This window comes from Haliotis rubra, unplaced genomic scaffold (genome assembly GCF_003918875.1).
Source record: "Haliotis rubra isolate DU_JTF1 unplaced genomic scaffold, ASM391887v1 Scf618, whole genome shotgun sequence".
NCBI classification, from domain to species: domain Eukaryota; kingdom Metazoa; phylum Mollusca; class Gastropoda; order Lepetellida; family Haliotidae; genus Haliotis; species Haliotis rubra.
In genome coordinates, this window is record NW_025767322.1 from 61,721 (window position 1) to 88,639 (window position 26,919).

Genomic DNA, 26,919 nt, shown 5'->3' on the forward strand with positions numbered 1-26,919 from the left:
GAGAGTTAACCACGCCCCCAAAAGAAAGGGAGATAACTCTCAAAAGGTCCAACAACATAGCTGTCAAAACCAACTGTCAAAATGGCAGTCGTGATAACGTTTAGAGACATTCCCGATGATATTGGCCCGAAATATTTGCCTTATGAACCTCCTTTGCGGCAAAAACAACGTGGAGTGGCTTTTAGTTCGGCCTCATACCTTTATTCCGTTACTTTCCATTCATGTTGTGATAATATCATGTCAATTTGCGGGAGGATTTATAGAAGTCAACGGAAAACCGAAGCTCCTCATGTAATCAACTTGTCCCTTGACAGAATTCACAAATCGTTCACTGACGCCCATTGTAGCTGCAAATGTGGGTGAGTAGTACACGTAATAACTTCGGGTGCCTTTCCAATTTATGGCATAAATCTGTTGGGGTTTTATAAGCGGCATATATAGATATCAAATCAATTACACGTCTGTGTGCCGTCCGTTTCAGTTGTTGACAATGAAACCAATGTTATCCCATATAATTACGTTAAATTTCTATCATCGTGTAAGAAACAGATCTGTAATAAATGTAAGAGGTAAATGCAATATCTGTTATTAGGCATTGCGGGAATAAAACCATGTAAATGTATTTTCTTCTCAATTATATTATATACTGAGTCAAAAAAGAAACTTCACATTCTTTCTTCAGGGCACTATAAAAGAACACGAGATGGTAAGATGGTTAAATTGTTATTATTTCATTGCTGAGATCTGTGTGATGTACTCGATACACTGACAGTGCCATAATCAGTTCCATTAGGCTACACCGCCGTTCCAAAACATGGGAATACCGAATGTCAAGTCACAAGAATAAAAATGCGAAATTTCTCAGTTCAATATCGTGTATGGCCGCCCCGCGCATTCACCACTGCCAAACACCGTCTCCTCATCGACTGCCTGATGCTTGTGAACACGTGGTTGGGGATTCTGCGCCATTGCTCTTGCAAGGCAGCGCCAAGTTCCTGCAAATTCTGAGGTTGGTTCCTAAGACCACGAAGCCTTCTCCCAAGTGCATCCCAAAGCGTGCTCTATTGGATTAAGGTCAGGGGACCTCGATGGCCAGTCCATGACGTTGATTCCAGCGTTTTGAAGGAAATTTTGTGTCAACATCGCGGTATCGCGGCCCGAGCATTATCATGCTGGAACTGTAGACCTGGGCCATGAGCGCCATGAAAGGAACGAGTTCAGGGGTGAGCACCTGGTCGCGTAAGCAGCAGCTGTGAGGTTTCCGCGGATGACCAAAAGTCGGGAACGGTTGTTCCCACAGAAAGCACCCCACACCATGCAACTTCCACCCCGAATCTGTCGACTTCCTGTACACAACATTGGGCATACCGTTCCGGCGTCGTCTCCAGACTCTATGCCTGCCGTCCCGCGAATCTGAGGGTAAACCTGGATTCATCGCTAAAGGCGACTTCGATTCCAGTCTCTCTGGGTCCATTGGAGGTGGCGTTGGGCCCACAGCAGGCGTTGGCGTTGATGAAGCGGCGTCAATATTGGCCCACGATATGGGCGTCGAGAATGGAGATTGGCAGCCATAACCGATTTCAAATGGTCTGTGAGGACAGTCGACCTCTAAACATCTCAGCCCTGGTTCGTGTAGCCGGCAGAAATCTGTCACGTAGGTGGCGTAGGGACGATTTGACGGTCTTCTGCTCGTGGACGTCACACGTGGGCGACCGACCTTAGGCGATCAGAAGTGGTGCCAGTTTGTTGCAGACAACCTCACAAGTCATACACAGTACGACGACTGCATCCCATTGCTCTTGCGACGTCAATAACTGATCTTCCCGCTTGCAACATGCCAACGGCACGTTCACGTTGCACATTAGACAATCGTGGCATTTCAAGTACCGTTAGAACTGTGGTTTAAAAGTGTTTTTTCAATTCTTGAGGCCAATGCAAACACGTGCATATGAAGAAAACTTCGATGCGAAGATCACGTGATCGACTGCACGTGCAAAACCTGATTTGGCACTAACGTCGAATGGATGCACGACGAATAGATGGGTTTGAGTGGGTTTTGCTAACGTTTTTCTAGAGTCAAAAGAAAGGGATCCCATTTCGGATACATAGATGTATCATCAGAGAAAAATTATTCATTCTTTTTCAAATTACATTTTGTGAAGTTTCTTTTTTGACTCAGTATATATTCCTGCTGTCAATCACAGTTCTGTAACAAATTTATTCACATTATTCTCTTCAGTGCAAGTGGAAAGTGTTCCCATGTACTGGCACTTGTCCCGATACTGGAAGGCTGGAAGATATCAGGCTATCAAGCCATTCCTTCACAGCCCTCTTCAACTAGCCTGCCTCAGCAGTGGGATAAACCAAGGGGACCAAAGATTGAATCTGAAGCAGTGACACAGATAATTATTGCCAGGCCTGGAAATCTTAATAGGACAAGGAGACCTGTGATGGCCACATTCAATGACAACAGGTGATGTTATTATATACTTAAAGTTTTATTTCAGATTCTGAACTTGTTTTATGAAAATGATGTCTCATAATGCAAGCATTATCTATATGACATTTTTACTCCATGATCATCAGATATTTCCAAGGTAGAAAATACTCATCACAGTTTAGAAAGCAATATTAGATGACTATTGAGCAGTTGTTTGCATAAATATTACAGTTCAGTTAAGTGAACAAGGAACAAGAGCACGTACAAAATATTCATTCCCATTGCACGTTTTTAACATACACAAATACAATATTTGTGACTAATACTTTTTGTACTTGCAGGAAAGTTCAAATACAGGAGTCTGACATGTCTCTGCTGCACAGTATGAAGGGATTCCCTATTTCATACCTGACAGATACATGTACCAGCACCAGTCAGACAGTTCACACACCAATAGGTCCTCAGGTTGTTGGATCAACTCTTGGACATCAAGTAAGTAATCTTTATCTTGAGAATTAAATATGGCATAAAACAGCACACAAACCAAATTTGATTTACTGAGGAAAACAAACTTAAATGCAATTTTTTACCAACAGTTTTGAATTTTTTACCCTTCCAATGGCATTTTCAACCACCACTCTCTGTGTTGCAATTTTCACTGTTTCTGCCACATCAGACACATGCATCTGACCTTTACCTGGTGCAAAAGGGGGAATGTTGAGGTGTAATCCAGTGGCCCTTATTTTCTATGTTAAAGCCCTTGTCTGCCATCAAACCATCTCTTTAAGTTTCCCACACTTAACCATTTCTCTGAGGAGGGACAGATAACTACTTTTTTCAGTTAATTCTTTGTCTGATATCGCCCCAGAAAACAGCATTGATATGAATGTAATTGAACCTCTTGGATCCACACCAATGAGACCTTTCAGGGTAGTACTTGATTTGTAATCTGAGTATGTGTGACTTTGCCTTGTCAGTGAAGAGGGTCTGAATTTTTATTTCTGTTCCATCGATGATACTTAAAGTGTTTGGAAATTCCTGGCGAAATTTTGAAGGCATATGTTGCTGCAAACCATCACGGTGAGGCAAAATTGACACAGATCCAAACCTGTAATACAAGTAATTCATCCAATTTGAAAACGCAGTACTGCAATCTTGGGGTGATATCAGAAACAACTTTGAGAGATGTTTAAAATCAAAATTCTGTCTAAGTTTGATCAGAACAAGCAAAAACTGGTCTTCAAGACCCATACACTTCAAACTGCTAACTGTTCTGGTAAATTGAAAAGGTTCATCTTCAGCATTGCCAGGGACAACAAATTTATATCTTTTCTGAAACTGTTCATAGGGAAATCCTGTGTAATACTTGTAATCGTTTTTCTCTATATTTTTACAAAAAGAATACACATCATGCTTAACATTTTTAGCACTAATTTTGGTGTTGATCTGCTGGGCACACATGAGCTCCTCCTTTTCTAGGATCAGTTTGGCCATATCTTCTTTAAGTTGCTTGTTCTCTGTAGAGCCAGCATATCCAGTGGCAGAGGACCTGGCAATTACAACTGTTTCAAGCAATAATACATTCTACAGAGAAGAAATGATCTGGCTAGTTTAGGGCACCAAACTCATTATTAGGCCTGAAACAGACTTACCTATTATCAATCTGACTTCTTGTAATGTTTAAAAAATGCTTTGCACACAAAAAAATAAGTTAAGAATGAACACATAGCACCCACAACATACTTGTTTCAATTTGAGATTTAAGCAATAAAAACAGCCTTATTACCTCTGTAACATATTACACTGTATAAAACTAAGTGTGAATAAACAGACTTCTTCTCTTTACAGGCACCCCTAATCAGACCAATAGTGGTTCCAAAGATGGAGGACAGGTGCGGAGATGTCACATTTCCCAAAGATGACAACTTACCCGAACTGGATTCATTTGCAACTTTAAAACATTAGTGGAAAGATTTAGAACTTTCAGTTGACGAGTCCCAGAATTTAGAAAAAAATACAAGATCTCAAAGCAAGTCTGATTTGTGGTACAAATCGAGGAAAGGGCGAATTACTGCTTCAAACTTTGGTCTGCTTATGACTCGCAAAAAACAAATCAATGACACATTTATCAGAAACACCTTTGACAAAAAGAAAATTTCCTCCAATCCAACAACTTATGGGAATTCTAATGAGAAAATAGCTAAACAAATGTACATGAAAAAAACTCAAAATCATCTTCATGACATTGGCTTTGTTGTAAACCCATCTATTCCATTTATAGGAGCCACCCCTGATGCTATAGTGTGTGACACTTCTGTTTCTTGTATTGTGGAAATTAAGTGTCCTTATGCTGTAAGGGACTTTACCATTAATGAAGCCTCCCGTATGACTGGTTTCTTTTTGAAAAAAGAAGGAAAATATTACAACTTGAAGAGAGGTGATAGGCATTGGTATCAGGTACAGGGCCAACTACTTGTAACTGGGGCACCATTTTGTGACTTTGTAACCTACACCAGACAAGACTTTAACATTGAACAGATATATCCAGATAGGAATACCTTGAGGACTATGCTTGAAACTCTGTCACAAACATTTGTCAATCACTTCAAACCATACTTTGCAAGGAAACAAACGTCATAAAAAATTACCCATGGTGTCACTTTGTTGGACAAGAATATCAGATTCCTGCTGCATGGTTGTAGGCTCTGGATGTTCCATATCCATATGATTTGGTGTATCAGAAATACCAGTACCATGATTACATCTGAAAAAGAAGATGAAGACCAAATTATCTTATACCTGAACTTTAAATGTATTTCAGCCTTTAAATGGTTACCATCTTTGTTGATTTCCTATAACTTCTTGATTACCTATCAGGACTATTTATGCCTGGATTAACTTTTCTAATATATGTGTTTATTGCTATTACAATTCAGCGATAAATAACTTTTGGCTTCACTTGTTAAGTGCCCACAGTTGACATCATATGACTGTTGTTGTTTCACATGTAAATTTTTAAACTTATCCTATCTCACGGTATGCACCATCTCTCTCTTCTACGACCATGTGGGAAACGTGCTGTCAGGTAAGTTGAGTCAAATCTACCTGGCCTCTGACCCGCCCTGACCTCTGCCCTCACCCCGACATCAATGCTTGTCAATCATCCACCAGAGCGCTCGCCCAAATGATCACATGACCACCTCTACCTGTCATTCTCTTTCTTGTCGCCACGTTGTGTGGACGTGTGTTTGTCTATAAGAGAGTTTGATTGTGTTTCTACAATGGGAAAATCGAGTCGTTATGGTTCTAATAAACGCAAACATTGTGATAACTGCAACAGTAATTTCTCGGCCGCAGACCCACATAACCTATGTGTTGACTGTTTAGGCCGGTGTGAATGGTCTAGACGTTGCACTTTGTGTGCAAACCTTGACGACGATGTGTTTTCCGAATATCGCCGGGTAGCTTGTAGACGCAAGTTTGACAGAGATTGTCGGAATCCATCTGAGGGTCTGAGGGTCTGAGTAGTAAACGTCCTAAGTTAGATCGCCGTTTGATATCTGCAGTATGACGTTCGAAGTCGAAGTCTCCTAATGAAGATTTCTTAGAGAGGCGTCTGATTCCTACCTCAGTGAAAATCTGCGTCAACTCTTCTGTCCGCATTCTTATAGCCTCATTACTCTAGAAGATTCTTCTGCACCATGAGTTGTTGTATTATCTACGTCTGGTATTCATCCCGGCCGTCTTTGGTGGTGAATGTTCCTCAGCGCCTTTACGTGTCGGAGATGGGGACTACTCATGCGGCGCCTATTGTGATTCCTAACATTACATCACAAGTGACGTTTACTTCCAGTTCGACGCTTACATCAGGAGTTACCTACCTTTAGAGCGCCGTTTGTCACTGATTCCACGTGTTTGCTCAGAGTGCTGCTTACTTCCAGTTCGGCGATTTTCTACCAGTGCGCCGATTACTTTTGACGCGACGCTTACATCAGGACAGGTATCTACGATCAGAGCGCTGATTGTCATGGATCCAATATGTTTGGTCAGATCGCCGTTTACTTCCAGTTCGGCGCTCTTGTTTGGTTCCGGTTCGACGCTTACTCCCGGTTCAGCGCTTCCTCCCAGTGTTCCTTGTTCGGCGCTTCTCCCAGTGTTCCTGGTTCGGCGCTTCTCCCAGTGTTCCTGGTTTGGCGCTTACTCCCGGCTTGGCGCTTCCTCCCAGTGTTCCTGGTTCAGGGCTTCCTCCCAGTGTTACTGGCTTGGGGTTTCCTCCTGGACTCCCGGTTCGGCGCTTACTCATATTGACTTTGGTTCGGCGCTTGCTCCCGGTGTTCCCGGTTCGGTGCTTCATCACTGTGCTTTTAGTTCAGCGTTCGCTCACAGTCTTCCTGGTTCAGCGCTTACCTACAGTATTACCGGTTCAACGCTTACTCCTGGGATTCCTGCTTCGACGCTCACTCATGGTGCTCCAGGCTCAGCGCTTACTCATGGTGTTCCCGGTTCGGTGCTGCCTCATAGTTCGCTGGCTTCTGTATTGACTCATGGTACAACGCTTCCTCAGGTTTCAGCGCTAACTGCCAGGTGTTGACTTCGGCGCTGGGTCCACTCAGATCAGCTCATGGATTCAATGCACTGGATCTTACGTCAAGGCTTTCTGTTTAGTTCCCAACAACGTGACATTATCATCCACTGGAAGGGGGACTTAATCTTCCTCAAGTTACCAAAATCCAGAGACGTTGCCAATTGAGTGATACACGGTCGAGGTGGGAACGTGATGGAACCAAAATTACCTGGCTTCATATCAAAATGGATAATAAATCTCCCAACGAAGTACTACGCTGTATACGGAGGTTATCGGCAATCCTGACGAGTAGTTAAGGTGTGTCAACAACATCCATGCTACCATCCGATTAGGACGTACCATCCTAAGATAGAGACGATGTCATTGAACGATGAACCTGCTCTAAAGGTAGAGCTGGAGTAGTCGCAGGTCTTGATGACTGATTAACAGAGGAGGATACTGGCGCCTCATGCCGTACGCTGAGGCTACTGCTAACACAAGGCATCAAAGTCAACAAGTGGCAGGGCTTGGTCTATCATGGATCGCGCCTGTCGCATCAAGGTTCTGGAGTTCAGGGGCGGTGATTTTGGCAATCAGTCACTGGAACGATGACCTATGAGCAACTTCCCTCATGGTCAGATCGGACAACGCAGCAGTGGTTTGGCATATCAACAGAATGGGGTCAACGGGGTCTCCACAGCTTCTACAGTGGACTCAACAGTTCTTGGATCTGGTGGACTTTCTCAACATCATGGTACGAGCCAACCACTTTCCGGGGGTGAAGAATGTCATCGTAGATGCCCTGTCCCGACTGAGTCGTCCTTCTCCAACGGAATGGAAATTACATCCTCAGGTGTTTCAAACCTTCTGCCTTCCAATGACTTCTCCGACAGTAGACCTCTTCGCCACGAGGTTCAAGTATCAGCTGCTTTGGTTTGTGTCACCAATATCAGACTTTTGGCTTGGGACCTCGAGGCTCTAGCCATCCCGTGGGAAGACCTGAATGCTTACGCGTTTCCGCCAGTGGCCCTTTTTCCTCGCATTCTAGGGAACTGTGAGCAACACGGAGGTTGACTCTACTATGGTCGCGCCCTACTGACCGGCCAGAAGTTGGTTCGTAAATCTTCAAGACCTAGCCTAACCAGATCCCGTACCGCTTCCCGATCGACCCGATCTACTGGTTCATCCGCACTCCCACCAACTACATTGGTCCCTGTTGACGCTACATCTGCATTTGGCGCATCTACATCAATCCTTAACGGCTAAAGGTTATTTGAAGCGGGTTGCTACTGCCATTACAACAGCGCATCATACTTCTACAAGGTCACTCTACGAGGACAAGTGGGAAAGTTTTAAGCATACTGCAGGAAGAAGGGCATCTCATCCCCCACTACGGCATTCCCGCAGATGGTGGCAGATTATCTTCAGCATCTCTGAGCCTCCAGGGAACTCAGAGGTTCTACACTGTCTACCTACCTGGCTGCTCTTAACATGGTTATTGCAACGGCCTTGGGTGTGAAGATTTCCACTGTCCATGAACTCCAGTCTCTCCTAGGTCTTTCAAATTGGCTGACCAATCCTGGAAGTTCCGGATCCAGCTTCGGATATCTCCGTTGTACTTGCTCATCTCGCGTCAGCTGAATATGAACCTCTGGAGGAGAAGATTTCGAACATGTCTCATTTAATATCTTTTCTCTTGGCCTTGGCTGCAGCTGCCCATATATCTGAGTTGCATGCTCTTGATGTTTCTCGGGTATGGTTTGGAAGGTCTAGACATGCGAGAGTTGTCCTTGGTTTGTGGTGGGATTTCCTTGCCAAAAATCAGGTACCAGGACAGCCGGATCGCAAATCACGATCCCACCATTGTCTACTATCTTGGGCCCAGAAGACACTGAAGATCTTTCCTTATGCCCAGTTCGAGCATTGAGGATTTATCTAGCTGCCTCGCAGGATCGTCGAAGACTACATAAGAGACTGTTTATCCCTATATCTACTGCCTCCACCCGGAAGTCTCCCGTACTACCTTTTTGGATGAAAACTACAATCCTGCGTGCCTACACCTTTGCTGACCTACCTCCACCAGCAACGGCCAAGCCTCATGAGACCCGAGCTCTTGCGTCATCCATGTCGAGAAGACTATGAGGCAAGTCCTGTACTACATGCAGAGATGGTCGACATTCCACTTACTGACCTCTACTCTTCAGTGAAGTGTTGATTCAGATTACCTGTGTGGTTTTCGAAGCGTTCTGCTCCTAAGTCCTTTCTCACCTTTGGTAAGTTAGGGAGATTGGTACTGAACGTTAAACTAGTTGAGCAACCGGGCTATTCCCTCTTTCACCGCCTTCCAGCGTGTGTCTGTGGGGGGTAGTTTCGAAGCAGGGACTGGCCAGATTAAGGTCCTCGACTTTAATTCACTGGGGTCACCTGATAAATCGCGGGGCGGCGGGGTCTACTTCCCAAACTGCGTCCTTTTGCTTGTCAAAAGTTGTGGCTGAAAACCACATTAATTCGGGAGCGCCCACTCCCTAGAGTTTTTGTGCTGTGTAAGCCAAGGGGTTACCTGAAGAAACCCATCTCAAGTTTGGAGTTTGCATATCGGGAGTTGGTGCTTTCTCCTGGCCTCCTTGGGTTATGCGTTTTTCCTGGTGGTAGTAGTAACGGGGTAATCTGCGACCCGCCTACCAACCGTGGGATTATGCATACCGTGAGATAGGATAAGTTTAAAAATTTGTAAATTTGATAATAAATTGTATATTTATATACTTATCCTATCTCACGCGATAGAACCCACCGGACCTGCCCCACATCACAGATTACTGGAAATGACAAGTATGAATGGACTAGTTGTATGTGGATATTACCATCTGATTCATACATTATCTCTATATTTGAGAAGTCATCTTTTCTGTATGAAATATTAGCAATCTCTGGATAGGGGATTAATGGCTGTGTCTGGCCATGCCATATAAAAAAACATCTATAAATATGTAAATTAATGTTGTATTTAAACATATTTATAAAAGAACCACTGTCGTGGCTGATTTCAGTGGTTACAGCAAATGTCCATGTAAATTAATGTTGTATTTAAACATATTTAAAAGAACCACTGTCGTGGCTGATCTCAGTGGTTACAGCAAATGTCAGTGTTGATGAAATATTCATGATGGATTGTGATCAATAGTTTGAATCCTTCAGAGTTATTGTGTATTATCACTCAATGTTATGGGACCTGCGTGAAACAGTTTTGTCTGGAGCAATTAGATTTTTATGTCAATATGCACCTGCGATATCAGTCCCTTCATCATGCTTATATGAATAGAACTTGAGTATGATTGTGATCTTGTGATGCATGTGATACTTCTGTCTTTTCGTAACTACAAAGGATCAAAATGTGTGACATTACCTTTACTAACTTTCTGTGATACTCTCAGAATAAACAAGGATTTGTTTGATTTTTATGTTTCAATGGTTTCTTCGTGTTTTGTGAGCAGTAAGTATAAAGGCAACAATGTTTTACCTGTGTGTTTCAAGAATAACTTTCCTCTTTCTGTCACCCATAAATGTCAAGCGTGGTTTGGGTCGTGGTCTTACTGTCTTTGGATTTTCATTTTGTTCATGTGCAGACGCAGGGTCCGGAAATGTCTTGGAGGGTTTTCCATCAACAAAGTGCTGTAAATAAGCTCGCATTTATTAGTCGATAGAAACGACGAAAAACAACATGGATGTATCTGAAATCGTATGCTCAAACACAGACATCGTCTGTCCTTGACATACCACGCGGTGAAATATCAATAATTAAATCAGTGAAAATCGGTGTAAGCTGGTTATATAACAACTAAAAGGCATTGAAAGTCTACCAAGTCAAAGATTTCTAACTTTACATTAACTTCAACATTGGTTAAGATGTTATTAAATTTTAGTTTCCATACCTTTGTACATACGAAGAAATGTTTTCCTCGGCTGTGGTCACGAAGTATGTCCATGTTCAGTTGATACTTGGGGCGACCACACAAATGTATCCATCGTTGACATTTGTCAAAATTTCTGGCAGGCGTGGGAAATGGAATAAAGGTGATACCACCAGCAAGTCATTCCGGGTACAGCGTGTCTGAGTTGTAGGTACCCCAGCTACACCTTTTCACCATGATCAAAAAGTTGACTGTAAACGTCGATTTATTTTTGAAAAGTCCGCCAGACCGCTGATGTCAGACAAAATGGTGGTCAGCTGTCAGCTGACAGCAGCGCGATACGGATTGAATAATTTGACGTTTCTCATTGGTCAGGTCATTTGTTTGATTGACAGGTGGCGATACATTAATTAGAGCTATCAACCTCAAGTTTAGTTCATATGAATAAACTCGTATTCCAGCCAAGGCCTACATCGTCGAGCACACCTTGGTATAGTGCAAAGTCGTCTAGTTATATGCTGCACTACCTCAAGCTGTGTTTCCTTGTTAATCAAGGATTTGACATTAACTTGTTTTCGTAATTACTCCCATAAATTTACATCCATGCACTTGGTGTTTTTAGCTGTAGTGTTGCCATTCATATTTAGATGAAATGTTGTGCATTTCTCCTGTAATATCATTCTCAGCTATTATTTGAATGTACCCATTAAAAAATCAGTTATGTTGCATTATACCAACAATGAATACAAGCTTTTTGTAGTCTAGTCATTTTTTTTACCATGTTCATGTTCTTCAAGTATTTTCTATGTATTTACAGCTGAAAGGGCTTTGGACACGATGAACTTTGATACTATCAAGGTAGACCAATCAGAATAATGTCTCGAAGTGACCCTTCCTTGAGAAAGTCTGGTGTGGGCAATGTGTTCATCAAGGATTTGGACAAGAGCCTTGACAACAAGGCTCTATACGATACTTTCTCAGCTTTTGGGAACATCCTGTCTTGTAAGGTATGTTAGACAAGATTATGTTGATCTTGACATTGGATTTTTGGGTAGTGGCAATTGACAAGGAATTGAATTGAATATAATTTTTGGTAGATTATTGGTATTTTGGTAGACAGTTGTGAAAGATACACTGGTGTATTGAGTTTTAATGAAATAAGTTTTTCCTCTATTATACAAGGTGATATGCTTAGTGTGCTTATTGTTTGTGGACTTAATGCAAAATGAATTATAATCAGTGTTTTGAATTTACTACAAGAAATAGCCATTATGTACATGCTTCTACTGCTATCTTTTTCGGTAAGAGCTCCTCCCGTTCCCCCATCCCAAATAAATATTTATATTTATGAAAATATGAAATTATTAACAAAACTTAACATAACAATTACTGGAGAACTCATAAAGTGACTAAAAAGTTAGGGTTAGGTTTAGAGTAAGGTTTAGGGTTGGGTGAACGGAAGGAACTCTTTCTCCTTTTTCTTCGAGATATGACATGACTGTCTATATCGCATTGTCCTAGCGGGTCCTTTGTCATAATATTTTTATATAGTGGCCTTGGTGTATTGTTTCACACCTGATGCACACAACTAATCTACATTTGATTTCGATCGGTGCAAGCCTGACTTAACCACTAGCCCAAGGCTATTGTCAAGTTTATTTTGTGTAGTAAGCTCAATTGTAAGTCTAAAAAGTACAATTATCTGATTTCCAACAATTCTTTATAGTCATTAATACTGACATTCCTTTAGTCTGTAGATTTTAAGTAAGGGCCCCAAATTTTGCTTTTGCAGATAGCTTCCGATGAAAATGGCTCCAAGGGTTATGGCTTTGTCTATTTTGAGACTGAAGAAGCAGCCAGACAGGCCATTGAGAAATTTAATGGCATGTTGCTCAATGGCAAGAAAGTGTAAGTTTGTCTTAAACATAAACTGTCTTAACACAGGAAAATGTGTCATGGCCGGCTTTTGTTGCAAAAGTTTCATGAAATAGTGAGGTGAATGCAATCCTCTTTATGGATAGTACTTGCAACATTGGACATCTCTAGGGACAACCATCCTTGAGAAATGCTTATGCAGGTTAATCTGGTTGTATTTTCCACTCAGTGTCAAATTATCGAATGGCTTGTTAGACAAGGTCACCCAGTCCTATGGTTTTCTGTTTAAAGGAATGTTCCGTTTTTAGGTATTTTTGGCCATTATCAAATCCTTGGTGTACCTTGACAGTCTGTTACATTTTTCCTTATCCTGACTCATGCTTAATTGCTTGTCTTCTTCTTCTTGCGAACTATAGTGGAACACTTGAATCCTCTTTCCAAGCTCCCTTATAAAAAGTGGATGTAAAATCACTCACCCCAGTAGTCTCCCTTTCCCCCCATCTTTTGGCGCGAAAAGTTGGTCACATGATCAGACATGCTTGTCACTCTCTCCTTCCTCGCCCTAGTGGACGGTTGTGAGAGCGCCTGGGTCCCCTATACGGCTTTTATACTAAATTAGGCTGTATAAGGGCTTTAGCAAGGATTTACCAGCAATATGGTTTGCAATTTATTCTAAATTTGTCTGTTTTTCACGTTGTTGACAACATGTTTACATTTCATGAAGACTTGCATTTCTTGCAGGTTTCGGTTGTCAGCTGCTGATCCGCATTCTTTATGTCCTAACTGCACTTCTGTATGTTCTTCCAGCCTCCGCTGTAAACTTTGTCAGCATTTATCTCAAATTGAATTTTGTAATTATTTATATTCTATTCATAGACGTGCCAAGGACAAGTTGAGGCGGCAATTACAAGTCATGTCTCAACAGGGTGAATGCGTTAATAACCGTGGGTTGTTGTCTGTCGAGGTACATCATTCCAGTGAGCTGCCGGTGGCGTCTTCAGAGCAGAGGAATGAGGTTTCCGGCCTTAGGGAAAGATCTTTATCGACTCAACAATCCTCGTCGCAGTCCAAGAAGACTAGGACGTCGTCTGCTGTGAAGACTAAGCCGTCTTCAGACAAGTCTACAGTCAAGTCGTCAGTGGGGGCAGCGAAGAAGTCGAGGTCCTTCGCCGCTGATATCAACCAATCGGACGAAGCAGACGTTTACGATGAGCAGCCGATCCTCATCCATGAAGTACCGGTGAGGAAGAAGACGAGATCTTCTTTTGCACTGACGTCTGCAACTATATCAACGTAATCAGACGTCCTATCTACGCAGACTGCAGATACCAGAGAGGACAGGCAGTCCTTAGATGACACCTCAGCACTGTCAGATGCGGCGTCATCTGTACAACAGCACACGTTATCAGCGCAGACCTTCAACCCGGGCATCTTTATGCAGAACTTAATTATTTTTCCTTATGGCTAATGGATTGGAGCTGACTCATGCTCTTTTGCTTGTCTTCTTCTTCTTGCAAGAACATAGTGGAAACACTTGTATCTCCTTCCTTATTGAAGCTCCTTCAATGTAAAATCACTAATCAGTACTCACCACGAGTTGCTCCCCTTTGATCCCTTTTGGCGGGAAAGGTGTAAGCCACCCTCTACCTCGTGCTTCACTCTCTCCTTCTTAGCCCAGTGAGCAGGATGTGAGGCGCCTGTGTCTCCTTACACAACATATCCTTTGATTTTTCTTAGTTTTTACCTCCTATAGTGTACTATAGAGGTATAGCTAGTATCCTTCAGCAATTTGTATTGATTATTTATCGTATTTCTACTGTTTATTCCGTGTATTCGTGATTGTTCAGCTAGTATTACGTTGATGAAAATCTGTACTATTTGTAGATTACGTTTTCTGCCTCAGATCCATGTAATATGCCCTAGTTGTTCTCGCCGTGTGCGTTTGATTCACGTTGCAGTTATTGCATTAATTTATCTAATTCTGCATTTAATAAATACTATCTTTGCGTCTTAAGGCGTGCTGCAGATAGAGTCCGCGCAAACAAGGGCTAAATATGGCTGATACTCCAGATACTCCATCTAGTCAGCTGCTGGCGATCGACCCCCTACCGTCTGGTGTTCTGCTAGAGACCCCATCGGAAGAGGGGCGTGGGGCGCAGTCCGTCACCTCTAAGAAGCGTCCGGCCTCCCCAGACATCCGTCATCGCAGATAAAGTCAAAGAGGGCCTCGGCGTCTTCTCAGCGCAGACCGTACCCCAGGGCAGCGTCGACATCAAAGGGAAGTCACGAAGACAGCGAGAACTTTCTCAGCGAGATCGTTCCAGCCGAAGAAAGGGGCCTCTCGATGACCAGCCGATTATCATCCCGACATACGGCACAAGAAGCGGCCCGGTGTCAGCGACAGTGACTTCAGCAGAGATCTTCATGCAGCCTGATGCCTCTACACCGATGTCAGGCGTTATTGCTGTGGACCCCATCATTAACACCGCAGAGAAGGCGCAGACAACATCGTCGCGCAGACCATCCCTGATGACCTGATGCAGCAAATTATGGCGATGATGGAAGACCGATATAGACTGCAGAAGCAAGGACCGAGCCAGCCAGCGAAGGCTCCAAGCGTGAACAGCACCCCAGAGGCACCCCCGTCAGCGTAGCAGCCAAGGCGATGTCACCTTCAGCGAAGGAAGGCCGCGGACCACCTCCACGAAGGACCTAGATGTACAGCCCAGCGAAGGCCTCAGCGGCGGGATAGATCTTCACCCTCGTCATCTTCATCCCAAGATGTGGACTCGGACCATCAGACATCACGAAAGCCAGCGAAGGTCTTATCGTAAATCCCCGGACGGACGCAGAGGAAGCTTGGCGAAGGCATTAGCGAAGGCCAGCTGAATCAGATCTTCATCATCTAGAAGGACATCGAGGGACTACACAAGAGCTTCAGTGAAGCTATCAGCGTTCTCCTCACAGGTCACCGAGAAGATCAACCCATAGGCGTAGATCACCTAGGCGATCGCCTCTTCGTTCATCACCGCGTAGATCACCTTACAGATCACCATACAGAGCTGCACAAGCATCGCCGGACGTAGAGACAGAAACGCGCGAGTCCAGAACAGCACCAACCTCTCATCAATGATGATGGTATAGAGGATGATGGAGGAGTTATTTTCTCCGATGCTGAGATACGGTATTGGATGGTCAATAACCTAGATCTCTCATCACCATCTAAAAATGGCAATGTGAAGCAGACATATCTGATGAAAGAAGGCGATGCAGATGCTATCACACTACCACCCGATCGACCCGATTGCAGCAGTTCCACAGAATCTAGATGCAGCATTCCACAAAGCCACGAAAGTTCAGACACCACATCTACCAAACTTTCATGCCAAGAAGTTCTCCCGCATAACATGGACCCCTTCTTCAAAGCTCAGGACATCGATGAGAACTATAAGTTGATCAGCGATGTCAAAGTACAAAATTACAAGATTGATGATGCCAAGTTAGTCCAGATAGAAACCATGGCCGAGGGCGTATATGTTTTGGTTTAAATAGATCTAGAGCGATCAATGAGACTCTTATCACCAGATTTTCGTGATCACGACTTCTGAGGATGATAGAATGATTTATTCTGCCTTACTTATGCAAAGAAAGACCAGCAGTTCCTAACAGATCATCTTACATCTATTTCAGCAGCACTGACCTTAGCTCGTCGTCAAGGCCTCCTCGCTTCCTGTAACTGGGGTGAGAACTTTACAGCCCCACTGTATACAGCCCGTGGTCTTCAACATCCATCTTTAATGGAGAAATAGACAAAGTTTCCAAGGAAGTCACTAAGGATTCCAGAGAAGTCCTGATGATTAAATCGATGGACACACTAGCCAGTGTCATCCGACAGACCTCTCAAAGATACTCAGGAAGATCTAAATTCACGGGCCTACAGAGAGCACGAGACAGGAAGATAGCCAGCTCTAGAGGAAAAGATTCTTTTAAAGTAAGCCCATTCGGCAACTATAGAGGAGGTTCAGGAAGAGGCAGGACACCCAGAGGTTCCCGCAACTATAAACGCTGAAAGACAGGTTCGGAACGACTGGAGTCTTCCACCCCCAGCCGTTCCAGTACAACCATCTCAAGTGGGTGGACGCCTCCAACTTTACTGGGAAAACTGGGGAATATTACAAGACCCTTATGTCTCCAACATTCTTCGTCACGGATTTCGTATCCCACTAAAGGCCAAGCCTCCGCTGACAGTCAACCCTCACAAGTTCGACGTACAGGCACAACAACTACCGAAGTTAAGAGAGGCTGTTACATCACTCTTAATAAAGCAGGCCATAGAAGTACTAGACCAAGACAACATAGAACCAGGTTTCTACTCCCCAGTTTTCCTAGTTCCCAAGAAAAACTCCAAGGAGAAATACAGACTCATCTACAACATGAGCTTTTTCAACAAGAACTATCTCGCCAAACCACGAAGTTCCGCATGATACATTTACCTCAGTTCACGGCAGTTGATTAAGCCCCATGGACTACATGGGCAGTATCGATCTACAGGGCGCTTACCTGCACATCCCGATACCGCGCCAAAGCCAGGAAATACCTACGGTTTACCTTAGGCGGGCAACATTACCAGTGGAAAGTGCTCCCCATTGAATATCATCAGCCCCTGGCTTTTCCGCGAGGATAGCGAAACCGATTATCACCTATCTTCATCATCAAGGGCTACGCAGTGCGTTTTACCTCGACGACGGGATACAAGTAGATCAAGATCCACAGCATCTCAAACTACAGTTAAATTACATCATAAAGCTACTAACACAGCTAGGATGGTTAGTAAACTTACTCAAGTCGGACCTAGTACCGTCACAAGACCTACAGTTCCTAGGCATTTGATTTATCACAAATCTCAACCGTATCGTCGTACCAGAAGACCGTTGGATCAAGATCCAACAGACCATTCCACCAGCTCACGGCTCTCCGTTACCCGCCGACAATGGCAGAGCCTCCTAGGTCTCCTCACATCAGCCCAAGACATGACAGTCAGAGGCAGGTTACAGTTCACGTCCCTTACAGGTCTTCATCAATGCACATCTCGACGATTTACAGCCATTCAGTCTACGAAACATCTCAGACCTCATCTACTATGGTGGACAAAGAAATCGAATGTCTGCGAAGGGATTTGTTTAGCAGAGCAGAATTCAAAACCCATCTATATGTGGATGGCGTCACTTCAAGGTTGGGGAGCTCATCTAAGCCAACCAAAGCGACATCGGGAATATGGAATCAACAAGAAAGCAAACTCCACATAAACAACTTAGAGATGAAAGCTGTAATCAGCGCCATTCTACATTGGAGCACATTTCTACAAAATCGCACCTGATGATTCATACAGACAATTCTACAGTGGCGTTCACGTAAACAAGCAAGGCTCAAGCGAGATCACTGAACCTTTTGAATCTAAGCTTTCAACTATTCGATCTAACCCACGATCTAAATCTACAGATCAGAGCAGTTCACATTCCGAGCCAAGAATGTACTAGCAGGCCGGCTATCTCGGCCTCATCTACCATCACCGACAGAGTGGATGCTCAATACGGAAATATTTGCTCAGATAATCAAGCCCGTTAGCGCCGCTAATAGATCTATTAAGCCACAAGATTCAACAATCAGTTACCGACATTACGTGTCACCAATCCCAGATCCACAAGCTTGGGAAGCGGACGGCTCTAAGTATATCTTGGGAAGGCCTCCTCAGCGTGCAGCGTTTCCGCCGCCAGCAATAATACCTCTAGTATTACAGAAAATCAAACAAACACAGAGTCTACAACTCACTTTGGTGGCGCCCTACTGGCCAGCCAGAGTATGGTTTCCCAGTCTAATTCAAGAAATCGGTCAACCAGTATTAGAGCTACCCAAAGCTCAAACCTGTTAATACATCCACACACAAAACAAGTGCGCGGAAACCCAGAAGTTTACCAACTTCGCGTATGGACTGTATACAAATGTGTTTAAACAAGAGAGGATATTCTGCCAGGCGGCAAAAGCGGTCGCGCTTGCCTTACGACACTCAACTTCGTGGCAATGCGGCGACAAGTGGCACAGTTTGAAAATTATGCAGCTAATAAAGGATTTACAGCGAGGGATGCTTCACATCCTCAAGTGGCAGACTATTTGTGTTACCTGCGGCAAAACAAACATTTAAGAGGTTCGGACGATATCAACATATCTTGCAGCTTAGCTCTGTGATTACTATGAGAGCGGGTGTCAAGCTGACAAAATCTCCAGAGTTACTGGCCTTACTACGTGCTTTCGATTGGAGGACCAAAGCGGAAGTTCCCGCCCCAGCTTGGGATCTGAATATAGTGTTACAACACCTCACAAGTGAGGCTTATGAACCCTTGGAATCGACAAACTTTGAATTTCTCTCACAGAAAACACTATTTCTGCTATCTCTATACGGCAGCAAGAATATCTGAAATTCACGCTCTGGATTACGAAAGGATACAGTTTGATGACAATCAAAACATAAGCACCTCGGAGTTAAGATGGGATTTCATCGCTAAAATCAACTACCAGGTCAACCAGACAGGTTATTCCATGTACCAGCTATCCTCCATTCTCGGATCACAAGATACACAAGACTTGTCACTGTGTCCAGTCAGAGCTCTCAAAGTTTACCTCTGACGATCCAAAACAAAGCGAAGATTTCTCAAAGATTATTCATCCCTTATAAGCCAGCGAATCAAACAGAAGTCTCAGCGTACTACCATATCTATTTGGATAAGGACTGTCATGCCGGCATACAAGGCAGCAGGCTTGGACCCACCAACAGCATCAAATCCGCATGAGATTAGGGCACTGGCTTCCACCCTAAGCCCTGCGGTAACTGTTCATTGAACACTATTATGGAAGGATGCTTTTGGAAATCGAACATGGTGTTTGCGAATCACTACTTGAGAGATATCACCACAGAAGATGTCTCTGGCATTCACCATTTCGGCCCTTTGGTCCTAAAGCTCAACAGCTGACAGTCCCTGCGTAGAGGCGTTAAAATATTACAATCACAAAGTTAATATGTATTATATACATAATTTAGTTAGCTTATAACTCTGAGGAGTTCTAGAGCTATGTATATATATTCAGCTTAGGTCTTTCACCCCTAAGTATATATGGACATTATATTTAGTTGTGCAGCGACTCTATCAGAGTCTCTTATGTATATATAATTTATGTAATGGGGTTTTTTCAATATATATCAATGTAATACACAATTATGGCATTATAAAACCTATGGTTATATACAGGAAATATCCTAAGTCTATGCCTTCATGAAGTTCCCATACCAGTTATTACAGTTATATTTATACAAAATCACTAATTATAAATCCAAAGTATTCTGTTACTCCCTCCTCCGTTCCGTAGGATTCTACAAGCAAAAGAGCATGAGTCAGGATAAGGGAAAATATGTAATTTTTAGAATAAAATTGATATTTTATACTTATCCTGACTCATGAATCAACTCCCTCCATCCTCCCCACATAACACTTTGGATTTCCCTGTAAATTCAAGTGTTGGGCTCATAAAATCAGGAGAGAGTGAAGCCGCGAGGTATGAGGTGGCGACACCTTTCCCGTAAAAGGGATCAAGGGGAGCAACTTCGTGGTGAGTACTGATTAGTGATTTTACATTGAAGGAGCTTCAATTAAGGAGATACAAGTGTTTCCACTATGTTAGCAAGAAGAAGAAGACAAGCAAAAGAGCATGAGTCAGGATAAAAGTATAAAATATCAATTTTATTCTAAAATAGCTGTGGGAGGAAGGCTCCATTTACAGTCCAGTTAGCAGGGTACAGCGTGATTCGACTGTCTTCACGGTCATAAGGACCTTCCCTGTCAGCAGTTTGAAGATTGGTAATCTGACGAATTGCAGCAACATACTTTTGACGATTTCTGCTCGAGGCAGCCAGTCTACTATAATTAGACTTCACAGCGATGGCAATTCCAGTACATCTACAGACGATGAATTATGCATCATCACTGCACTTGTGGTGAATCTGATGACAAGTCCTTTTGACATATTATCGGAAGATTGAAGAAATAAACTTCCAAGTCATGATGCCAGAACCGGACATTTTGCCTCGCTGCCATTACGGACATGGCAAGGGTACCTACAACGTAGTATATGAGCAGATTTTTGGGAAGATGTTCATCTCACCGCAGAATCGCATTGTCGTCTCAAAGAATAGTTGAGTCTAGATACAAACCATGGTATCTCAAGCACTACTCTCTCCGTTACCACTACGAAGTTGGCAGAGCCTTCTCAGTTTTCTCACGTCAGCACAAGACATGACTCGCAGAGGAGGTCTACAATTGTGCACACTACAAGTGTTTGTGAACGCCCATCTCAACCGTCTGGTCTCCTTAGGACTACCGGACGGATTGAAACCATATTTTCTATGGTGGACTAGGAAGTCGAATATTTGTGGAGGATCCTACTTATCAGAGCTGGAGTGCAACACTCATCTCTACGTAGATGCATCACTTCAAGGCTGGGAAGTTCACCTTGACAACGAAGTGGCAGCAGGGAAATGGTCGAATCAGGAGCAGAGTCTGCACAACAACATGCTCAAGATGGAAGCAGTAATAAACGCCTTACTACACTGGTCCAGCATACTAAGGAACGCACAACTGATGATCCATACGGACAACTCCACAGTGGCGTTCTTCATCAACAAACAAGGGTCAAAAAGATCAAATAATATGTTAGACCTCAGCTTTCATCTATTCAGCATAGAAGACAACCTGAACATCGACATAAAAGCATCGCGCATTCCCGAAGCCAGAAATGTGGCAGCAGATGCCCTATCCCGTCCAATGAATCCATTACCGACGGAGTGGATGTTATATCCAGAGGTGTTCAGAGACATCATTCAGACAGTAGGATCCCCACTGGTACACTTGTTTGCAACCAAGTTCAACAAACAGCTACCAACATTCGTCTCTCCGTTTCCAGATCCACAAGCATGGGCAACAGATGCTCTAAGCATATCTTGGGTAGGACTAAACGCTTACGCGTTCCCTCCTCCAGCGTTAATACTGAAGGTATAACAGGGAATCAAGGTGACAAACAAGTTACAACTGATTATGGTCACGCCCTATTGGCCAGCGAGAGTGCGGTTTCCCAACCTTATACAAGATCTAGGAAAGCCAATCCTACAACTTCTAAGTAGCTAAATCTACTGATTCATCCACACACCAAGCAAGCACACTGAAATCCAACAATGTTTCAGCTACATGCATGGAGCGTATCACGACTTGCTTGAAGAAAAGAGGATATTCCACCAGAGCGGCCAAAGCAGTAACTTTAGCCTTACGTAGATCAACCCGTAACTTGTATGATGACAAGTGACAAAGTTTTGAGAAATATGCACGGAATAAAGGCTTCACTGCGATGGAAGCAACACATCCTCAAGTGGCGGAATATCTTTGTCATCTTAGACAGACAAAACGATTGAAGGGATCTACACTCTCTACATACCTAGCGGCCTTGAGCACAGTTATCACGATGGAATCGGGTATAAAACTGATCAAAGTACCAGAGATACTGGCACTACTACGCTCATTCAAGTTGGAAGACCAACAAAGGAAATTCAAGGAGCCCGCTTGGGATCTCAATGTGGTGTTACAGCATTTTACCAGTGAAGATTACGAACCACTAGAAAGGACATCATATGAGAAATTAACTCATAAAACCCTGTTCCTCGTAGCCCTAGCAACAGCGGCAAGGATGTCAGAAATTCATGCTCTAGACTTCGGAAGAACAAAATTTGACATGCATCGTGACACAACAGAGTTACGGTTTTAAATTCCATGCGCACGTCTAGGACAGGCTAGCATGAGTGATGGACCCTGTACTTGTAAGGACTTACTTGTACACGAAGTAGGGTCACTTCTCCACTTGATGCAAGCATCAAGAGATGGAGTTGCATAAATCCACACAGAATGTCAGGAGAAGATATTCCAGGATAAATCTGACAAGCTGTGGTCCCCCACATTCATCAGAAGAAGCTGGAAGAAAGGACAAATGCCATTAGAAGTACCCAAGGGGGTATAAGGACATAAATCAGCAGAGAATCCAGAGTGGCTTGACCCACCACCGTTTCTGTCGGATTCTACAAGCAATTAAACTTGTCAGGATAAGGAAAAATATGTAATTTTCTGATTAAAATTGATATTCTAACTTATCCTGACTCATGAGGTTAACCCTCCCAACCTCCGCTCATGGCACTCTGGATTTCCCTGCAAATCCAAGTGTCGGGCTCGAACATACGGAGAGAGTGACAAGCATGGCCGATCATGTGACCAACTTTTCGTGCCAAAAGATGGGGTAAAGGGAGACTACTGGGGTAAGTGATTTTACGTCCACTTTTTTCAAGGGAGCTTCAAAAGGGGATTCAAGTGTTCCACTATAGTTCACAAGAAGAAGAAGACAAGCAATTAAGCATGAGTCAGGATAAGTATAAAATATCAATTTTAATCAGAAAATTACATTTTCCTGACATATGCAACTGTATGTTAGGAATCATAACTGCATCAAATTGTGTACATCTGTTAAAGGTCACATGCAACGTAAAACACAACTTTGCAGATTCTGATACCTTTCGGTATGGACTTACCCAAACAAATCATCAAAAGTGCAAATTCAACTTATAAAGTTGAAAAATAACGCAATGAAAGAAAACGCGCGAAATCTTGGTTCAACTGCATGTGCGCAGTGAAATAGGTTCGTGCAACTTGGAAGCGGGTTGTCCGGTGAATACTCGGTGAAGGCTTTGGTGTGAGCTATTTTGCTAATGTTTTGTTGATATCTCACTGGCGCGAGCTTTTTATATGTTATGACAGTAAATTAACTGTTTATATAATTTCATTTGTCTATTTCACCACACGTTCTTCTTACCGAGACACTTTCTCAGTTCCATACTTAAAAGCAATGTCATTATTTAGTGTTGACAGAATTTCTAACTGTGATATAGATATGTTGTTGTCACAGACAAAACTCAATGCCTTGTTTTATTGACACCTGTGTGTCTGCCTGCCTGTCTGCTAATGACAATATTCAATACACAACTGCGATCACTGACCACATGCAATTTGAACTTAACACCTATCAGGCTATACACCATAAACAAAATGCATTGATTTATGGCCCGAGTTCGGTCTCTGTCACATTATGTAATTACACAGACAGGCAGGTGTGATACTTGAACACATGACAATGTTATGATGTCTGTTGATTGCAAAATGTTATACACAAAAAATGAGCATGTATTTACAAAACCCAACATCTCTATATATACACAATGAGCCGTGAGGACATCTGCAAATGAACCAGCTGTTACACTTGAGTGCACACCCACCTGCTCTGACTGGGTTCGGTATCCCGGCTGCTTCGTTTCTTGGGAAGTAAACCCAAGTACACAATATTGCACTTTTGATTTGCGATTGTACGCTTATAATTTTGTTTATATGTTTTTTCATAACCAGCAATGTATATTATATGTCATGAATAAGTGATAATTGTGTTTTAATTATGTTTGATTTTTTGGTTGCATGTGACCTTTAAGGTAGCCAAAGATGATATTGCTTGAAAACATGTTTAAAGAAGGAAAATGTCCCGCATGTTACACAATGCCAACAAATGTGTGGCCAAGAAGCAGTCGGAGCATCCGTGAAAATGAGTATCTGACCAAGACTGAAAGTTCGAAGCTTCAGAGAAATTGTTGAAGGCTGCTCAGTGGTGCAGATAATTTCTGTCAAACTGACATCTTCAGCCCAATCACAATGTATCTGCCTGTGAGGTCATAAGTCGTTTGCGAATGCTTCCCCAATGTGACAGACGGCGTTGCGACGATTACACATCAAGCAGACATTTTAATGTCTCAAGTGTTCACAAGGTCACTTTTGAGTAGGGTGAAGTAATGTCTCTGCAGTTAAGAGAGAATGGTTTTACTGTTTTGGAACAGTGTTGACCACCTGCATGTTCCTGGGAAGCTGATTCAGCCGTATGGTATTGATTCCATGCCATGCTCGTCACTTCGGTTGATACCAAAGATGTTTGCATTGTGTTGCTGACCCAAAAGTCACCAATCCTTAACTGTTTAGTTGTCAGATGACATCTTTGATACTGAGGAACATGAGTGCATTCAGTTGCATATAGTGGCCATGGTGGTATCTAATAATGATGTGCAATGTTAGTCACAATAAATCCTAACACAGGTTTTCTCTTGCCCATGATTACATGTCTGTTTATACTTTGTGGAAGATCCTATGGGGTTAACCAATTATTATGCACCAGGAGATTTCAGTCTGGTTGCTTTTTAATCTCATTGAATTGAAGGGGAATTGATGGACATCAGCTTTGTAATATGATGAACATTTCAGAGTACATTACCTCATTACTTCATCAGGTGGAGGATTAAGGACATACTCTGAAACGTTGTTCCTCATTACAGAAGTTCATGTCCATATGTTCCCTCATTTGCATATGAATGCCATTCAAAGCCTTGAAACGTTTAGTTCTATGAATTAAATCAGTTCTGGTTTTGCATACATGAAACTAGTCTTTTAGGCATGGTCTGACATTTCTGCATGCTAGTTACAGGTTTCAAAGTGACTCTAAATGGAATGTGAAGATACTTGTTTCTTTCCAGAAATGTTGGTTAGGGGTATTTTATGTCACCTGGAAATGCTAGAGTCATGGTTTTAAACTGAGAATTCAAACAAGTGCTTTCTAAAGAAAGGTTCTTGTGCATGAACTACAATTTTACATGTATAATGTAGTACATTTTGTACGCAAATGCATTTTAGCAGCTTTCCTTACTTTCTCACTCTTTGTAACAGGTATGTTGGCAAGTTCATCCCTAGAAAAGAGCAAATCGCCCTCCTTGGTGACAAGATGAAACGCTTCAACAATGTTTACATCAAGAACTTGAGAGATGAGTTATATGATGACAAGATTAGGGAATTGTTTGATCCATTTGGCAAGATCATAAGTGCCAAGGTATGACCTTTTACAAAAACGCTTGGTTAATCTCAACATTTGATATGTTACAAGTCACCTGACGATAAATTCACCGAAGTTCATAATGAATAGGCAAACTTTTGTCTGTAATGTTTGAAATAGCTCAAGCAACATTTTGCCTCGCATGGTAAATGATCACTAATTATAACCTATTTCCTACTGTGTGAAGGATATTCTGCATCCGCTTATTGAAGTTACTTGACATAAACAGGTGTGCGTTTAACCTTTGGGAATCCGTATTTGACTGAATTGAATGTTTGTTTGCAGGTTATGACTGATGAAATTGGCAAGTCTAGAGGGTTTGGTTTTGTTAGCTATGAAGAACCTGAGGCAGCTGAGAAGGTGTGTATTGCTTTAGTTGATCTTGATCTAATTGGCTCTTGTGGGCGTGTCACATTAACACTACCTGTGTTTATGCAATATTAAGCCAAATGTGTTTTTTGGGGGTGTTTTTTTATATTGTCAAGCTTTTGGATCACATTCTAATCATTGTTACACATGTTAGTGAAAAAAACCCATACTACCCCTTTTACTTAAGTTGGCTGAAGAGTTAAATCTGTCTTTATATAATAAAGTAATGATTGTCTGTTAGGCCGTAGACAACTTGAACGGCATGGAGCTTGGAGGGGGGAAGGTGTTGTATGCTGGGAGTGCACAAAAGAAAGCAGAAAGTCAAGCTGAACTGAAGGACAAGTTTGAGAAGATCAAAATGGAGAGGATCAACCGATACCAAGGTGTGAATCTGTATGTAAAAAATCTGGATGATGTGGTTGATGACGAGAGACTTAGGAAGGAGTTCTCACAGTTTGGAACCATCACCAGTGCTAGAGTAAGTAAACTTTTGTTTTGTGGAAGATTTCATAAATGGTTGATATTGTATCATGCCCAGACACCCTGGTGTGTAGCTTTACCCAAATAGCTGTTCACCTCCTTAATACTGGGCAATATTGAACATCAGACAAGTGTATCCATATGGCACAGTTGCCATGAGAGATTTCTGTGATCACTTGCCTGTACATTAGTAAAATGTGAATGATTTGTTAAATTTTTTGCAA

The 26,919-nt window shown here is 42.7% G+C and overlaps 2 protein-coding genes across 3 annotated transcripts in view; both read left to right on the forward strand.

The window, feature by feature from the left end:
• On the forward strand, positions 1 to 11,775 carry LOC124256102. Of its 2 annotated transcripts, XM_046690043.1 has the most exons (6): positions 1 to 359; positions 2,240 to 2,473; positions 2,782 to 2,932; positions 4,289 to 4,332; positions 10,471 to 10,494; positions 11,730 to 11,759. In XM_046690043.1, exons 1-6 carry the CDS (start codon positions 82 to 84, stop codon positions 11,731 to 11,733), a joined length of 735 nt encoding a protein of 244 aa, XP_046545999.1. In that variant the 5' UTR covers positions 1 to 81; the 3' UTR covers positions 11,734 to 11,759. The 2 variants fall into 2 exon arrangements, with proteins under 2 accessions (XP_046545999.1, XP_046546000.1); XM_046690044.1 differs by lacking the exon at positions 10,471 to 10,494 and having other exon boundaries at positions 11,730 to 11,775.
• The window catches only part of LOC124256091 (polyadenylate-binding protein 4-like), a gene marked incomplete at its 5' end in the record, with an annotated part of 27,066 nt that continues 11,881 nt past the window's right edge, over positions 11,735 to 26,919 (forward strand). Inside the window, 6 exon segments of the mRNA XM_046690022.1 lie at positions 11,735 to 11,765; positions 11,768 to 11,919; positions 12,705 to 12,820; positions 25,684 to 25,843; positions 26,132 to 26,206; positions 26,457 to 26,780. Of these exon segments, the coding sequence (XP_046545978.1) occupies positions 11,735 to 11,765; positions 11,768 to 11,919; positions 12,705 to 12,820; positions 25,684 to 25,843; positions 26,132 to 26,206; positions 26,457 to 26,780 (858 nt within the window).

Excerpts from the sequence above, each read along its gene's own strand:
- LOC124256102 (XM_046690043.1), top strand. The coding sequence starts at position 82 with ATGGCAGTCGTGATAACGTTTAGAGACATTCCCGATGATATTGGCCCG. Across the intron at positions 360-2,239 it reads CATTGTAGCTGCAAATGTGG|TGCAAGTGGAAAGTGTTCCC; the intron begins GTGAGTAGTACA and ends TATTCTCTTCAG. Across the intron at positions 4,333-10,470 it reads GTTCCAAAGATGGAGGACAG|TGGTTTCTTCGTGTTTTGTG; the intron begins GTGCGGAGATGT and ends TTTATGTTTCAA.